This window comes from Phyllopteryx taeniolatus, chromosome 22 (genome assembly GCF_024500385.1).
Source record: "Phyllopteryx taeniolatus isolate TA_2022b chromosome 22, UOR_Ptae_1.2, whole genome shotgun sequence".
Taxonomy (NCBI): Eukaryota; Metazoa; Chordata; class Actinopteri; order Syngnathiformes; family Syngnathidae; genus Phyllopteryx; species Phyllopteryx taeniolatus.
The window spans coordinates 4,194,200-4,213,100 of NC_084523.1; the positions used below are offsets into that span (position 1 = coordinate 4,194,200).

At 37.5% G+C, this 18,901-nt stretch overlaps 1 protein-coding gene and 1 long non-coding RNA gene across 7 annotated transcripts; one reads left to right on the top strand and one right to left on the bottom strand.

Moving 5' to 3' along the window:
- Positions 1-34: 34 nt before the first annotated feature.
- On the bottom strand, positions 35-16,517 carry LOC133472009 (basic helix-loop-helix ARNT-like protein 1). 6 transcript variants are annotated; one of them, XM_061762248.1, is made up of 17 exons: positions 16,070-16,517; positions 11,110-11,221; positions 10,978-11,016; positions 9,918-9,956; positions 9,044-9,201; positions 8,893-8,969; positions 8,708-8,800; positions 8,183-8,300; positions 7,944-8,093; positions 5,525-5,734; positions 4,963-5,064; positions 4,347-4,497; positions 4,178-4,236; positions 3,975-4,086; positions 3,508-3,592; positions 3,357-3,435; positions 35-2,233 (listed from the first exon to the last, which is right to left on the bottom strand). In XM_061762248.1, the coding sequence occupies exons 1-17, from the start codon at positions 16,110-16,112 to the stop codon at positions 2,076-2,078; spliced, it is 1,785 nt and encodes a 594-aa protein (XP_061618232.1). In that variant the 5' UTR covers positions 16,113-16,517; the 3' UTR covers positions 35-2,075. The 6 variants fall into 6 exon arrangements, with proteins under 6 accessions (XP_061618232.1, XP_061618230.1, XP_061618234.1 ...); XM_061762246.1 differs by having other exon boundaries at positions 4,958-5,064; positions 5,500-5,734; positions 16,070-16,509; XM_061762250.1 differs by having other exon boundaries at positions 4,958-5,064; positions 5,500-5,734; positions 8,777-8,800; positions 16,070-16,508.
- On the top strand, positions 16,059-17,853 carry LOC133472016 (uncharacterized). Its single transcript, XR_009786524.1, has 3 exons — positions 16,059-16,194; positions 16,288-16,357; positions 16,718-17,853. It is a non-coding gene; the product is annotated as an uncharacterized LOC133472016 (long non-coding RNA).
- Positions 17,854-18,901: the final 1,048 nt, after the last annotated feature.

The following is an 18,901-nucleotide window of genomic DNA, read 5'->3' on the forward strand; positions in this document are numbered from 1 at the left end:
AAAGGTGCAACCTGAAACAATAAAACAGCATCAGTTGATTTCAGTTCCTATAAAACAAAAGTACTTTACTTCCAAATTGAACCTCCACCTTGCAGCAGAAACATCAACAACAATCAGCACGTACAAACGAACAAGACACATTCTCTTCTGATAGAGGGTTCAAGACAGCTTTGAAAGCCAAAGAGCATTGTTGATTTTACACATTCAAAAACACAAGGCAACACAATCACATTATGTTTCTCAAGATTAGAGAACCCAGTGATAAAACCAGAGTAGTTTACATGAGCGGGAAGAAGGCAGAGGATTTCACACAGTTATTTTTTTTTTTTTTTAAACTCCCCTGTTGACTTGCTTTTCATCCTCCAAATGTCTTGTTCTTTAGTCTAACAATGTGGTCCACTCAATTCTGGTTGGATTGAATGGACTTTTCGCCTCTACTTGCAGTGGTTTAACGTGTCCTCCTCTAAAATAAGTGTAACTGTGCACAGAACCACGTTGCATATTCTCAGTAGCAATGTTGAGATAGGCTGATGTTGTCGTTCACAAAAGGCTGTTGTGGTATTGAGACATTCACCAACATACAAACAGACGGTATTAAATAAGTGGAAAGAAGCATCCAAAACACAGAAGCCATTGCAAACGTGCCTTTCAACTTGCATTCTGCACAACTGTCTGTGACAAAAAGCTCAGTAAACACAATCCTCTCCAAAATATACATAGGGCATTCAAGTCATTTCCCGAACATCAAGTTTTTTTTGTTTTTTTTTTACTATTATGGCCCCATTTGAACTGCAACTGTAGTTCAACTCTATAGACTTTGCGATACAGCAAGTGAGTGATATGTCGTGACAGTACAATAGTACACCGGGGCGCAAGCATTCTTTTCTAGCACTTTCATCGACTGCATTTACTGTAGCGTCTCGCTCCAAAGGTCTTTAAAGTTACATTTCTCAAACATTTTGATTGTCATCACTATTACAGTGATGCAATTATATTTAACCTGTGAATGGCCATGACACCTTAAAAGATGTCTCCATGAGGGAGTAAATCATTACATTTGTTCTGATACACGCCCCCAAAAAGAGACTCGCTTGGTAAATTTTGATAGTTTTACCGGTAGCCTAAAGTGGTCTAGCTTTGGCCGTTACAAATATCAAAATTTACTGAGCGACTTGTTTTGTTTTGGCAAGAATCTGAACAAATTTAATATTTTATTACAATACAATCTTGGTGACAAGATGTTATTTTGATGACATAATATCATAACTGGCCCGCATTGGCTTTAAAAAAATAAATAAAACATGTGGCCCCTGTATGGCCATTACAACTATTTTTTTTAAAGCCTATTCAGGAGGGGTAAATTATTAAATTTGTTCTGATACACGCCCAAAAAAAATCGAGCCACTAAAGTGAATTTTGAATCTGAACTGGATGCTTCTAATAACATTCTAATGATAGCTGACCCATACAACGGTGTAATAAATCTTAAATTAGGTTGGGTTATAATAATTTGAAAATTCAAAATTACCAAAATTGCAAAAGCAACCTGACGCAACCCCAGGTTCAGGCTACGTTTCAATTTTTTTCCACGCATTATTTTCATTTATCGTGTTTGGTAGAGTTGGAGATCAGCTTTCAGTTAATGGGGAGAGTGGTGGTGATGGCGTGTGGGCTGGAAATTAAGGCCTGAGGCGCCATGTCAATATTTGCATGATGCTTATTGGCTCTACCAAAGACAATGCAAGAAGAAATAAAGTACATGTTTTGGTGGCGGACATTATGTTTAAAAAAACAAAAAAGCAACTACGATTTAAAAAAAATAAAAAATCTACGTTTCTTGTGTTGCAGAACTGCGGGTCATCAGTCAGATTTTTTTTCATAGTCAAGTCAGGGTGGGGGGGAGAAAAAAATATATATTTTTTTCTGTCTTTCAATCCCACCGGAAGACACATTCACTTCAAGTGCCGTTTCCTTAAGGAGAAGTCAACAGTAATGTTTTATTTTCAACCCTACGTGTCATCGAGTGGACTTTTTGAGGCCTTGCGGTGGTTTGAATAGCGAGGCGAAAGGGGGACTCAGAAGGGCCAGTGTAAGTCGTCAAAGTCCTCCGACTGACCCATGTTGACGTCCGTCTCCAGTAAGCTCATGATGACCGCCATGGCCACCTCGTCGCTGCTAAAGCTGCTCAGGCCCGGCACCAGCATGCTGTCCAAGTCCTGCTGGGACGGCTCGCCTGCAGGGACACGTACAAATACAAAGACGTATACACACACACACGTCTGGCTTAAATGTTGGCTGTGTGTACAGTATGCCCACCTAATGGATGTTCTAATTTTTCATTTTTTTTTTTTTCATTGTTTGCATTATTTCCAGATTTGTATTGAATAATCCCCATAAGAAACAATGGAAATATACTTAATGTCTTCCAGAGATCCAAGTAGTGTTTCGCCTAACTTTTTAGATCATTAATAATCATATCAAGGCAAAATTAAGTAACTGCTGATGATAATGTGATATAAAAATAATAACAGTATGTATCTTTGATCAACATTTTTAAATGTTTAATATACAACCACATTTGGCACAAAAAAATCGGTTGGATTCTGATTTGTTTGATGTTATGTCAATATATTTTTTACTACTGACTAAAAGCTAAAATTTTCCAACTACACTAACACTGAATTTATATATTTTCATTTATTTTAAACAGTTTTATAATTGTTTTTGCTATATTATTGTGTATTTCTGTACTTTTTATGTATATATTTTACATTTATTTTTTGGGGTATTTCTTTTCCTACCTTTTTTACATTTTGTTTATTTTTTAACAATTTTACATTAATAAAACTGTTGAATTTGTTTTCCAAAATAGTTTTTTTTTTTTTTTTTTTATCACATTTTTTGGTTTAGTTTTTTTATTCTTTAACAATTTTACATGCATTGAAATAAAGTTTTATATTTATTGGCCACATATTTCTTACATTTAAAATACTCATTTTAAAAAATTCTCTACTTTTTTATACTTGCTATTTGTTCACGTTTTATATTTGTAATAGTTTACGTATAATTACCTTTTATTTTCTTTGCGAATGGCTGTCAGTAATATCATCAAAGGAGGCCTGTATTTATCCAATTTTGAGCTTCCGCTTCTGTTACCATTAAAGTCAATTTTTCTTTTTCTATGCATTTTGGCCTTTTTCCACATACATTGTCATTGTTTCTGTTCTATTTTAGTGTATTTTTGTTGTATTTATTTTGTATGATTTCCCTTACCCTTGAGTCATTATTGCTTTTTCCAGTTCGTAGTGACTTCCCATGGGCTCAAATGTTCGTGTTTAAATAGTGTGACACAGTACCTGTACTTTCCGAAACGCTGGGGACCGCCTCCGCCTTCGACTCTGATAAACTTCCCGCTTCATCCTCTCGTCTAGACAGCTGCAACACAACATTTTAACAAGAAGTGCTCTTATTTGAACTTCAGGCACGCGGTAATAATAAATCACTCACACTTCTGCCGGCTTGCGGGGATTCTAGTACACTCTGGGCTGCTCCAAACGGGCTGGACATACTGCTTGACGGAGACGAGTTTGCCCTATTCACACATATGTAATAACAGTATAAATATTCTCGAAATAGACACATTTCAAGATTAACCCAAAATGCACTATAACCTTTATGAGTGAAATTAATTTGAATTTCTCTAAACTTTTAAACGTTCAACTGGTCTTTTTTTTTTTTTTTTTTACTTTTTGCAGTATTTGTGTAACATCAGCAGTTTGCAACAGAGAGACTGGAAGAGTCACAGAAAGTCAGGCAAGTAGACATCCTTGGAAATTAAAGAAAAATTGTTGTGACTTTTGCTGATCAGCTCCTTGTTAGAGAATAGCAAGTTGTGCAAAAAGTACTGAAACATTGAACAGTTGAAATATGGTAACTTATTTTATGAAGTAGCAATTTATTTTGTCACTGAGCACCTGTAGGAATCGATGAGTTCATTTGCAATTTGGCTCCCGAGGCTGCCTGCGTACATCATTTTGCCCACACCACTTGTGAGGCCTGGAATAATGTGTATTTGTTTTGATTCCTCTGTGAGACAAGAAGTGACAATTTAAAAAAAAAAGGAAGAGAAGGAAAGATAGAAAGCACATATTTGAATTGCAGATGATTTCTGTGTTACCCTGAGGACCTCTCGAGCTGCCTGCAGCTTCATCGTCTTTTGTATGACTGGGCCCCCTGCTGATGAAAAGAGCTAGTTAAAATTCTAATTGTGCAGTGCAACGTGACGAAAAAACTAACTTAGCAAAATCTCTTATTATTAAAAAAAAAAAGAAAAAAGCGATACTTACGAGACGACCCGGTTTGACGACACGATAAACTCAGCTTCTTTGGTCCACGGGTTTGTGAAACTAAACCACTGACTTTGGAGTGAAACGTAGGGACCAGATTTTGTTTTGAACTTGTAACACTTTGTCTCCAGCTTCTCTTTGCTGCGCAGAACTGAAAAAACAATGGCGGGTGTAAAGAAATGTGCACAATCTTCCAAATACTCAACGTTAAAATGATTTAAATGTACTATAAATTGGAAAGCAAATGTTTAATCCAGTCATGAGACTTTTCGAATGTAAAATAAGTGCCTTGGCTCAATAAAAGTTTAGGTAACACCATATTTGAGGTAAGACAAACTCATAAACGTACAACACTAGTAATTGTAATGCACGTTTATGTTTTCTCAATCTCTAAATGAGCCACCGGGAACGAGAGTGCACAAACTCCACTGTTTGTTTTTTGGCTACAGTAAAATCTTGTGGGTTTATGTACATGTACAATGCTGCTAAAAGTTGGTCAAATATGAAGGTTGTGAAATGCTGGTTTAATTTGATCAAGTAGCGCATTGAAAACCTTTGCATGTGGCTTTTTAATGAGAAGAATTCAAATGTAATACACCATGCTCCATCACCTTGCCTGTGTTTTTCCACCAGGTGCTGCAGGTCATCCTGGTGGAAGTACTCGTAACAAGACGTGCCCAAAATTTCTTGCGGGAGGTAACCGATGACCGTCGTCGCTCTGCAAACAAACAAACAAAATGGCAAAAAGGAGGAATTAAAGAAGAAGAATAAAAGCGGTAGTTTGGTTGTGCAAGTTTTCGATTTTGGGGGCGAGCATGGATTGATTGAGCCTCCAACATGTCCACATGCACTCATCAGTCACGCATGCGGGAGAAGCCAATTCACTGTACTTAGGTGGTGAAATTACGTCCAAAGAATAGAGGATATTTTCATGGGGACGCCATCAAGATGCTCCCTCTGAGAAACAACGGCAAAGACACAGAAGTATTTTCTCTGGTTGACAAGGTTCTGCAGTGAGTTCACTGCAACACATCTCTGCCATTGCATTCTCAGTGGAATTCTCACCTCAGGCCCCTGACAACAAAAAAAAGGCTAAACAGGCTACCGAGTCGGGGAGGGGGGGATTTGAGAAGCGAATGGAGGGGAAACTCACTGTTGCTCTACAAAAGTGAACTTGCCGTCGATGGCACAGCGAGTCACAAACTCGGTGGGCTTGATTTTGACATCTTTGGGGGGCTGGTGAGACGCGTGGGCCTGCACGCGACACATGGTCACCAGGCAGGTGAGGCCCGACGCGTCCTTCTCGGCGTCGGCCTCCGAGTCCAGGTCGCTCCTGGGCCAGCTGCGCATGTATCCGGTGCAGTGGAGGGTACAGTATCTTCTTGAGTCTGGGGACACACATTTGACCAGTTTGTCAATTCAAACCACATACTCAAAACAATTCAGAATATTTTATCACTCTAAAAGCTAACCCTTTTTTTTCCCGGCAAACATCTATATTTGTACGGTATGTGTGATGTCATATTATTAAAATCTCAGTTTTCGATATTTTAAAATAAATTTTTTCATAATGCGTACCTGCGCACCACTTGTTGTACTCGAACCACACTTTTGAGAATCACTGCATAAGAATAATATTGCATCATGTGGAAATATAATAAGTATATAATAAAATACATAAAATAATATTATTACTTGTATGTATTCTTTTTGACTATTAAAAGACACATTTTAAATATTTTATAATAAATAATGTAGATAATTTAGGTAGTCAATACAAAAATATACAATTCTGCATTATGATTTGTTTGTATTATTACTATTACTGTTATCATTTGCATGTAGTATTTTTGATTCAATTTTAAAATGATATTAGAATAATTCTGGTAATTTTGGTAGGTTACATTTTTTTTAAATAAAATAAAAATAAGCACTCCACTGCAACATTTGTCATCCATGATTGCTCAAATGTAGATTTTGAAAAACCTACATGCTGGATTATAATTTTTTTTAAGAATCAGTATTGGTATTAATAATAATATTGCTCATTTATTAAACTATTTAAAATAAAATAAACATTTCAAAACATAACGTGAGAAAAATGTAGGTAGTTGATGTTGTTTTTTCAGTAACACTGTCAGTATGAAGCTTTTTACCATTTGCTGTAGTTGCTGAATTCTTCCTCTAAGCGTCGCTGTGTCTCCTTCTACATGATGATCAGTTGTATTGTGTCCTGTCGTTTAGTGAGCCGCCTTCTCTCTCTCATCTCACTCCCTGACATGTTCACGGCTGTTTCTATTCAAACCAGTTCATTAAATGCTACAATGCAAAAGAGAGCGAGGTCTTCAGAATAGGTCTGATTTCGATAGGGGTCATCATTGTGCTGCTCCATGTTGATTTCTATCCTGCCTGAATCACAACAACAGCTTTAGTAGCCATCAGTTGATTCATTAGGTGCAAGCCTATTTGTGCACCTTTTTTTTTATTTATTTTTTTTAAATGACATCCATTCCAGATGACTTTTTATCAAAACACAGCATCATTTGTGGCACCTTCTCTTCTGGCAATACATTACAATACCCATTGATCTTCTGGTGTCACAGGGAGAAAGTTCAATGAGGTCCCTTTCTCCTGGTAAAAATCGCTTCACATTTCCTACAATAATTTTCGAGAGGGAGTACATTCAACCACATTTATCATCAACCTGACAAAACCTTTCTTAGCTATGAGACATGAGGCCAATTGCAATATTAATGCCACCATTTCTAACCATTCTACAACCATTTTATAAATACTGATTACTCATACGGTGCAGAAATCCAATTCATTAAAAAGAATATTAATAATAATAATAATAATAAAATAATAATAAAAAATAATAATAAAATCGCAATTACCGGAAACATGAACAGAATACAATTTTTAACACCATTCTGCAAAGAAGTATACTTGGTAATGGTGAGTTTTTTTATTTTTATTTAATTGTTCTTATTTGTTTATATGCCTATCTGTTGAAATACATCTTTATGTGGAACCGGTCCGTGGCACAAAAAAAGGTTGGGGACAACTGTACTGTGCTGAAAAAATATCAATGACGTTGTCGACTACGAACGGATCATAAGACATTCAACCCCTACCATAAATCTTTTAGAAAATGTATAAGTGTACGATAGCCGCAAAAGTCATTTTAACAATGGGACCGTGAACCCCTTTACGCTATTCACAAATTCACCTATTGGGTGGGGGCTGACCTATTCAAGCATTTGTATGCTCTTTCTGTAACCCCCTAAATACCCATAAGATGGCACCAATGTCTTCGCGAACAGGAAAGTAGTAATTGCTGTCAAGGAAGGCTTGTTGAAGTGATGCATCGCACCTGCTGGACTAATATTTTTGTATGTCGAGGAGGAGCTAAGTTTAGCCTGGGTTGCTGGAGGAAGTTACACAGCGTCTTAAGGGGAAATTCAACTTAGACTCCTGTATATATATACAGAACGTTATTTTTCAAATGTGCCAATGGGACTGTAGTATTCTCCAATTTAACTATCCCCATGGCTATGAATCTTTCCATTCATCATCTACTGTGTTGATACTCACCTTTCTTAATGGAAGCAGTGGGCAGCGTGCGCTTGTCCTTGTGCTTTCCCTCCACTCGACTGTGCTTCATGCGGCAGAAGAAGGAGCGTCTGGCTCCAGTGGACAAGTGCGACGTTGTGACGGGGGTGTCCGCTTGAACAGGGACGCCCGCTGTACACAACGCAAAAACAAACACACGCAAAGTTCCACACGCCGGCTCCCGCAGTGGACTCTACTAGTCGTCATGGCGACAGACTCACTGGCAGCATCGATGAGGCGTTGGTGGTTGTTCAACTCTGACGACGACAGCTGCTCCTTCACCTTGCTGATGTCTTTGGGGTGGATGAGGTCGAACAGACTTTGGCCTGTCAGCTCCACCTGTCACCACACACAATAATAAATTCATTATTGCTGTTTTGAAAAAAAATAAAATAAACAACATTAAATTAATTCATGGAATGTAAATTATTATTTCAAAAACACAATGAATGAAAAGACCAGTGATTCTCAAAGTGTAGCACGAGTACCACCACAAGTGAAACGCAGGCTATCTCGAGTAGTACCGGAAAGAATCACTGAATTTAATACAAATAAAACTAAAAACATGCAATATATATGTTTATCACAAAGATTTAGCTTAGCCATATTTAAAGAAATTCCGATGTGTAATGATGTTATTATACTGTATTCCTTCACTTTTAAAGTGCGTTATGATTAGTTTCTCAACATGACAAAAACATTCAGCCCTCATGAATGCTATTAAGTGTTGCAAAATGTGCACAGACCCTGCTAAAGCTGAGGATCTTGGAGACAGACTCGGAGATAAACAAAATTTTTGCTCGGTCACAACTCACAACTAACAGGAAGCCGTCAGCAACCTGAAATGGGCACAGAGGCGAAGATCAACAAAAACATCAATCAGGATTAGTGGAGGATTGTTTTTTTCCAATGAATAGATTGAGGCACGTACCCTGAGCAAAAGGTGTCTGAGGTCATCATGAGGCAGGATGGAGGGCTTGCGGGCGGCGTCAGCGCTGCCAGAACCGGCTGGAGGGAAAAAAGGCCTGAACGTAAATTCCCAGAAAATGGACTTGAAAATGGCTGAGAAATAGCGAGCGTACCTTTAAGGGCCTTTAGGTGCTGCACGGCTTTTCGGAGCACAGTGAGTTTGTCCAGTTTCCGGGTCATAGGCTGACAGGTGGGGATCATGGCGGCCAACTCATCGATGAGGTTGTTCATTTTGTCTCGCCGCCGCTTCTCAATCTGGCGGTGAGGCTGCCTGCAACACAGACAGTACGACTCGAGCTACGAACGTCGGACAATGTAACCCTTGGGTGTGATGTATTTTGCCCTTTATATTAAACATAAGTTTGTTTTTGTTGTCCTTTTAACGCACAAGTGTGCCATGTTGGTGCCAAGGAACTGTTGAGGAGCTTCATTTAGACAAAAGTAGTCCTTTGTTACTCTCTTGTGGCATTTATAGGCAATTACACTACAGTATTAACATTTATATATCCAGTACATAACTCTACTGTTATATTATCAGTCTACATCTATTGCACCACTATTTCTATTCATATAGGCATTGCTTAAAGCAACACCGATGCTATTTGTACGCCGATCTCTGGAATTTTGCAGTTTAGCATTAAGCTAAACATACTTTATTAGGGCAAAGCTATGTGGTTGTTTGAAATACATATGATGTCGTTCTCTTTAATGTTTAGTTTAACAGTAAACTTCAACTGGGAGTGGCAATAAATAGCTTGAAGCACTGGCCGCCAAACTGCTGCTTGTTGTGAACATTTTCTGACATTTTTGTTTGGTGTACCCTGAGAGTTTTCTCCTGGAAAATATGAGCCTTAGCTCAATAAAGGTTTGGTAACACTGCCCTAGGGGGCATATTATCACAATATCTTCTGTACATGTCGCTATGATATGAGGTGAAGTATCACCCAGCAATGTCAATTTGTGCGGGAAAGTGAAGGTTAAAAATACCTGAAGCATTTAATTTTGGCTTGCTGCTCATCTTCTGATCTGTAATACAAAAAAAATAATAATAATAATAATCATAACAATACGGGTATGACGTGTGTGTACGAGAATCATTCCAGAATTGGAGGACATTTTCTAATGCATGTACAAAACACAGAAACTATACTTGTTGTATAAATGATAGAGAGAAAATGTAACTGTAGCTGTAGTGAGTGATCCCTACATATTATTTAAAATACCAAGTAGCTCTTGACCACCCCATCAAATGGCTTTTTTTCCTCTTGTCCCTCCCTCTTGGTGACCAACTTACATATCAACCAAAAGAGAGCAAATACTTAAAATCCGTTTTCTTTCGTTTCATTTTGTTGAGATGCCTTCTTTGGAATTATTAAAACATTTTGCTTTATCATAGACATATTTTAAATAGTAATTATGGTCTGAAGTCTGCTGCTACTAAAACCTTCTTAGCATCTAGAGGAAGAGAAACAAAAGTGAGCTACACGACTCAGCAGAAATGACATCATCAAGCGCTTCATATTTTTTCAATGTGTTCAGTCGTTATGGAGTGCGTTACTCAATCTAACTTATATTATCAGAAAAAGACAGGAATATCAAAAACGTGTCAATAAAGTTTTTTTTATATAGCTAGGTTTGTTAGTATAGAAGCTAACACAGCTAGCATATACGCTTGAGCAAAACAGCTAAAATTAACATTGATTTGCAACCACAATTAAATGAGTATTCAGAACAACTGTAACTTTATTTATTGAATTGTAACGGCTTTATTCAGCAATATTTATGAAATGCGTGTTTTTCAGTTGCCCGAGTACCTGCCACAGGGTTGCGCCAAAACAGCAAAATATATAATATGACAAATAAAATACCTGATTAAAAGTGAATCATTGATGGCTGAGCTGGATACGTCAAATTTAATGATGGTTTACTACCCGTTTTTCTTGAAAGCAAAAAAATATATATATTCAAACAAATAATCCTTTTTTCAAAAATATTGGTGCCGAAAATGTCCAATTCTGGAATGACCCACAAATAAATCTGAGTGTACCTGTTGAGGTCCTCATCCATTTGGAAGTCAAGACCCTGGCTGTTTGATCACAGAATATTTTAGTATACTGAACTGTAGTCATAATCATTTACAGCGTTTGTGATCGTATTGTATCGTATCGTCGTGTCTTACTGCACAAGGACGTCCATCGTGTCCTCCACATCACCCTTGCGCTTCTTTGGCAGCTCGGCGGCAGGCAGCAAAACGCCCGCTTGGCTCGGCCCTTCCTCCGCCGCGTTGCCACCTAGCAAACACGCACCAACCTTGAGTCAGCGTGGGCAACTTCCCGCATCTATTAATAACACGCCGCGGTTTTGAGGTGCAAATGGAAGCGACAAAACACAAAAAGGTGAATGTGAAGTGGTGGAAAAGCAGAAACATGACCAGGATTGCATACACTGTTACCATGCTGATATCGCTGTTGCTCTCTGTATACACTATATAGATCACACAAGCGCAATAAAAACATTGCAAGTGTTGATTAAAAACAAGACAGAGGTTTGAGTCCTAAAAAGTACAGTATATTCAATATTATTGTAAACCACCGTAACATTATGCACAGTTTGAACATGAAAAATGCGCTTAAATATAGAGGGGGAAAGTACTTATTATGCATATAAATATTAAAAAATTTGCACCAAAAATTTGCACCAAAAACAAACAGTCCTTAAGAATTCAATGCAAATGTATTGAACTTAAAAGTTAAATACAACTGAACTGTACTTAGGGAGTGATTCTTTAACATACCATCTGAGGGAGCCCGCGTACCACACTTTGAAACTCTCTACAGTAGACAATTTAAATTCAATTATTTTCATTGCTAATAAAAGTGACATAATAATTAATATTAGTATGTTGTTCTGTATTGTTTATAAAATTCTTGACTCTATACTGATATTAATAGATATTTGTCCAGGCAATACAATCAACACTTTAAAAGTGTGTACATTAGAACAGTTTTAAAAGCTAAAAATGTAAATTAAAATAAAACGGTCAATTATCAAGGTGGATTGCAACCCTAAAATTAAATAAAACGTTGCATCTTTAAACAATGTCAAGAAGAATCAAGTTGCCAAAAAAATTCAATTAAAAAATAATAAAATAGCACTTGGTGAATCGTCCAAGATGGTTTGTATCCTGAAATACAACGTCAAGAATCAATGTAGTTCAGTGTGTTTGTATTGCACAAATAAAAATTAAAAGGAAATTTGTATCGTTGGTACTAATAAGATCAAATTAAATTAAGTTCAAACATAAATTTGAACAAAAAAATTATGTTAAATAAAGTGTCAAGAATTTCAAAAAAAAAAAACAACAACAACAACAACACACACAATCACAGTCCCTGACCTATGCATACCAGAAATAATGATCGGACTTCTCGCTTTATTTAGTCTCCTGCAAGACCAACCACACCCACACCTTCCTCACACACACACACGCACACACACACACACACAAGGCTCAACTCTGGGCAGCTGTCATGCGTTTCGATAGGTGTAAGCTACCGAGGCTTGCCGAACCTCAACAATCCAGAAGGCACGTGAAGTTGAATTGGTTTTGAGCTATCATCTTACCTAAAGCTCATATAACGCTGTAAAACTGACCTACTTCTCTCGGCCCGACCCTCACACTCAGTCTCAATAACTGATAGAAATGTTGACCTTGACGGACCCATATTCACTGATTAATTCTGATGATAAGTTCAACATCTTGCAGCAAGATGAATATCTGCAACAAATCTAAGCACAGATTCTTTTCACATTTCACCACTACCCTTGACATGATTCTCATTCAATCCTCCTGGGGAGTTTCGTGGGTCATCAGTGACGCAAAAAGAGGAACCTGGGAGCTCGCTGGCCCTCTCTTTTCCGCCCACTCCTCCACCACTGACGCTGCACACCGCCCGTTCACGCTGTCAACAGCTTTTTCTCTCGCACTGCGTCATCGTTTCCCTAGAATGCCACACGAGCTAGGCTCAAACGTGCTATTGGGACAAGCTGCCATACTGTGAGTCATCATGCTGCGATTGTAACGAGAGAGGAGGAAAACACCTTGCATACCCAAATATAAAGGCATGAAGCCCATACTGGACGGGCATAAACCCAATGGAGCATGCAAGATATGCTCTACCTTCCCGAACAAGGGAACATGCACAGACATTTTGGGGGGCAGGTGCTAATGCCAAAAAAGGCCACCCATCAGTAAAATTATTCATATATTAAAAACAACAAAAAAACAAGCATATGGATCATGTATTTAAGGAATGTCAGTGGATATGAAAAGTCTACACACCCCTGTTCAAATGGCAGGTTGTTGTGATGTTTTAAAACTTTTTTCCACGATGATTTAACCTGCACAATTCAATTGAAAAAAAATATATGGATATATTTTAGAGAAGGGAAGTAAAAGTCAACAACTGTGTTAATGGGGGATGTGGCTGTGATTGCAATTAACCAATCACATTCAAACTCGTGTTCAATGAGAGTCAACATCGCAACTGCCACCATTCAAATCCAAAGCATCAATGTCATATCATTCATACACTACTGATTTTTTCCCCACTCACATACACAAGAGGAATCTTTTCTCTCACACACACTAGTGAAGGGAGCATTTTTAGCAGTGTCCGTGAGGACAAAAAATTTGAGTAATGTTCCTAAAACGCGGTCGCACACAGAATGCGGAAACCTAGCGACATTGACTATTGACTGTCCAAACGACATAAATCACAGAGAAAACAAAACTCACATTGACGCCCAACTTGCTTACAGGAAAAATGGTGCCAGGGCTTGCGTTGGAAATATTTTTGGGGTCAATTCCCACATTATCTTTGAATCGCTCTGTAAATAGGTTGATAAAGAAAAAAGTCTGTTTTCACCAGCAATCCAATTTTGTATATACTTTAGCTGATGGTAACAATATAATGTATATGTGTATATATATATGTGTGTGTGTGTGTGTGTGTGTGTGCGTGTGTGTGTGCGTGCGTGTGAGTGTGCGCTTGTGAGCACGTGTGTGTTTGTACTCGAGGCAGCCTTCAACCCCTACACACACACACACAAAGTACAGTATGTTCTAGGTTATTTCTGGTTTCTGACCTCTGTCAAATCCTTCCTACATGTTAAAAATGTCATGCTAATATATATATATATATGTATATATATATATTTTTTTTCCCCACATACAGTATGCCCAACAGTCTGTGATTGGTTTAAAAAGCGCACTGTAAAGCCTTTTGAATGCTTGAAAAGCATAACAATAAAGCTAATAGAATGGAATCACGTATTTTGGCTATGAAACACAGTTTAAGCATGAAATTCATTTTAAATGACTTTCACAACGAAGGTGCATTTAAAAAAATACTTTTCCATTACATAGAGGCTAAAGCTAATGGAGTCTAATGAGAATGGACCTTACTTTGTTGCAGGAGCAGTTTGGAAAGTAAATTTTTTTTAAGGGTGAAAACACACTACTCATTTAGTCAGGTGATGTTTATGTGATTTAAGATTAATCTGTTTTGACATATATTATCATTATTTCACAATGCGCATTACTATATAATTGATTGTAACAGTGGTAGTTTCCCCTTTACACTATTTTTGGTGCAAGTATTGAAAAGAATACACACTTCTCATATGATCCATTCTAAATGACTCATTTCGACTAGATTGTTTCAATTTTGATTATTTATTTGGATTTGATTTAATTTTTTTTATTAACAATAAAATGTGATTCTTTATTTTATGTGTTTTGCTGGATTTTATGTCAAGCACTTAGTGAGTCCTTACTGTGAACAAAAATGTGATAAACTTAAATTCTCATGTTGCAGTGTTGTTCTAAACATTGAAACCACCATTTACAAACTACATTTTTATCATTTATCTCGTATTTTATTGGCAAATCTATAGGAGTAAGTACACAGATGGAGAATTATCATTATATTACTCATATACACAATTCTTTTTTTCATACAAACTTTTATTGAAAGCCATTAGAACGTAAGAGTGTACCTAATAGGTGTATAATCTACATATATGCAGTAAAACGCGAATAGCCGCACTAAACCATACATGCACTAACATGTTGCACCTAACAATTACAAAAACATTTCCAAGCGGTTCTAAAAACCGTTTAGTGTCCCGTTCCAGAGTTTATTAATTCTGTCGACCTCTGCTGGCCAAGACGAGGAATCGCTGCTCCACTGATCTACTGACCCACTTTTCCTCGTGGCCGCACGTGACAAACTTAAGCCCCTCGTGGACGGTTAAATCAAAGTAAAATATATATATATATATTTTTTTTTTTTTAAAGTGCGATTGCCCTCAAAAGACTAGCCAGTGTTATATTTATCTGACTTAAAAATATTTTAAGGCCAATATGTCGTCATGGTTACACTCACGTGCCGATTAGAGGTATGCCGCACAAGCAAGGCCACCCCTCCCAATTTGCTGGTGCATTCCGTGACTGCTGTGAAGTCGGAAAATTCCATATTACAGCATCCAAAGACTCCAACGTTGTGTGTGTGTGTGTGTGTGTGTGTGTGTGTGTGTGTATATATATATATATATATATATATATATATATATATAAATAAAATGATCATTATTATACTATATATTGAATGCAGATGTGTTAAATTTGTTCATCTCTCTCATCTCATCGTCGTTCTGACGCACTTGTCCTGGTGAATCCTCAGACGTCCGAGTGATATGGAACGCAACACGAAGACGACCTTGTAGTATGGAAAATGAATGGGCAAGTTTACCGGCAGTTTACAAACGTTTTTAGTTGTATTATTATTTTTAGTATCTTACTCAAACGCTGTCCAACTAAAAGTAACATTTTGTCGTTGTTGGTGTTAAATCTGTTTTAATTATTTTGTTATCCTTGACGTTGAACACTATTAAAAGTTTCCTGTTCCCCAAAATAACCGAAAAATTATCTGAACTACAGTCTTAAATGTTGACACTTCAATCAATTAAATCTATATCAAATGGTTGAAAAAAGGACTCATGAGTGATAGGTGACTCCAAGCTAATGAGCATAGCTAGCATAGTTATGGTTGTACTTTTTTAGGGGTGCCACTTACCTGCCAGGCGCTCCGCGGTCCCCCCGGAGGCTCCGTCCGACATGGCCGAGCGAGAGGAGCCGATGTCCGGGTGAAGGCTTTACGGCGCACCGCGGCGCATGTGCAGCAGCCGAGCGAGAGAGGAGGTAGCCTCGAAAAGCCGGCGACTTGTATAATTGATTTCATTTTTGTCGTCCCCTCCCACTGCTTTTTTTTTGGTTGTTTGTTTTTTACAAAAGAGGCGGAGTGGGTGTGGGGTGAGGTCGAGAGGGCCAGAAACGTGAGGGACGGGACAGCCCTGTAAACTAGGTAGGCGTCCATTTTATTGTTGTTGTTTTTTTTTTTTTTTACAAATTTATTTCCGCCTTCATTCATACCGGCGTGATGACGTCACTGCCGTACCATTCATATCATACATTGAGCACGATTTGACATACGAACGCCTTTAAATTTATTGATTGATTTTATATTTGCTGCCCAAGTGGACATTGTTTTTTTTTTTTTTTTTTTTAACCTGACATGCATTAAATTAAATCATAAAAATACATATATTTTGGCTGTTGTTGATTTTTTTTTAACAAAACGGTCCCTTGCTAAATGATGATAATAATAATCCAAGTTATCCAAATGAATTTGAGAGACCTGACACGCCACGGATCTTTGTTTCAGCGCCTCCAGCTCGTCGTAGAAATCGCTTGAGGAAAGAGGTCTCACTCTGCCCTTGTCTGCAGTCAAATATTATGCTTCGTGTTTTTGAATACATTGCTGACTTGATCCCTTCCATCTATCTCCCCCCCCCCCTTTTATACACCCTTGTTTCCTTTCTTCCAGTATTCCAACCTTCATTCTATCCTTCCACTTCTCTCCTTTACTTCATTCATACCAATTTCCTTCTGTCCACCCTACTTTCCTTTTAAACCATCCTTCCTTACACCTTCACTCCAATCTTCCATCCTTCCTCCCATCCTTCTTTCCTTCCTTTCTTTCATCGTTTTCTTCTCCATTGTTTCCTTCCTTAATTTACAAAGCCTGTACCTTCTATTGACCTACCATGTATGAAGTAATTGTGAGTGCAACCATAAACCACAAAGTCAAATGTACCACATGCACACTGTATGTGAGAATACGCATTTATCCAGGATGACAATAAAAACATGCTTTATCACATTATTATGATAGGCATATCGGGAAGACATGGAATATCTGTTGCCATTGTGTTTATGTTTGAAACCTGTGAGCGGGTGAGCTGGGAAAAACAATACATCAGAGTGATTGGTTGTCTCCTGCAGAGACGACCTCGGTCCCTCACCTACATCGTGTAATTTGAGACCTTTGCACGAGACTTTACATAAGGGCGCCGGCTGCACGTGCCAGGCGCACACGTGTTGACCTATATATTATATAACTTGTATAACTTTGACTCGTTAACCCATTTAAAGGGAAGGGCGTCTGGAGAAAGTACAGCGGCCAGTGGAAAGCACATCCTTTCGTTATCATGTCGTCGTTTGAGTTCAATGTATAGCTGACGAGAATCCACTTAAAAGAAATTTCGACTAGGTTTGGCAGGGATGTGTGTTGAGCGAGTTCACCTTAATGTAGGTCACACTGCAGAATGTGATTTGATGTACCCCCTCAGAAGGAAACGCACACCATAAAACAATATTTTTGCCACTACTCACCACGGAAGAATGCCACTATGTCGCCAAAAGTCCGATTTCCGATTCAATTCGGGGCTCTCCAGGCACATATGACGCAAATACTCATTTTCATGCACTTACCGGTCACAATATTAGGTACACCATCCAAATTTTTGTATTTTACTGTTACTCCACTGCCTGTACATACAACCACACTCATTAACATATCTATTGTTAATATACTAATACAGTGGTTCTCAAACTTTTTGCAAGTACCTCCTAAATAAAACTTAGCTCTCCAAGTACCACCATAATGACCAACATTAAAACACAGTGGCGTAATAGGGCTAAGTGTTCAACAAAGATGAGAATTTCTTTATTCCGAAAAAGTATGTTTTGTATTATAAGCCACTGTAACATCATGCACAGTTTGAACATTAATACAAAGTTTAAATATAGGGAGGGGGGGGACACTAAAATAATGCCTCAATTAAAATGTATTGCACATAAAAATTGAATAAAATTGTACCTAAATGATCTTAAAAACAAACCGTTCCTAGATTAAATGCAAATATATTTTACAAAACAAAGTTAAACACAACTGAACTGTATTAACATATCTATTGTTAATATACTAATACAGTGGTTCTCAAACTTTTTGCAAGTACCTCCTAAATAAAACTTAGCTCTCCAAGTACCACCATAATGACCAACATTAAAACACAGTGGCGTAATAGGGCTAAGTGTTCAACAAAGATGAGAATTTCTTTATTCCGAAAAAGTATGTTTTGTATTATAAGCCACTGTAACATCATGCACAGTTTGAACATTAATACAAAGTTTAAATATAGGGAGGGGGGGGACACTAAAATAATGCCTCAATTAAAATGTATTGCACATAAAAATTGAATAAAATTGTACCTAAATGATCTTAAAAACAAACCGTTCCTAGATTAAATGCAAATATATTTTACAAAACAAAGTTAAACACAACTGAACTGTAAAGGCACTGATTATGTGGTGTACCATACCATCACTGGACTAATACATCCATTCAGTAATATATATATATATATATATATATATATATATATATATATATATATATATATATATATATATGGCCACCATACTGCTGCTTTAATGGGTCATGTCCTCTTTTGTTTTGGAAATTTGTACCTTTTAATGGCGTTTTCGGATGAGATGCATGCTCAAT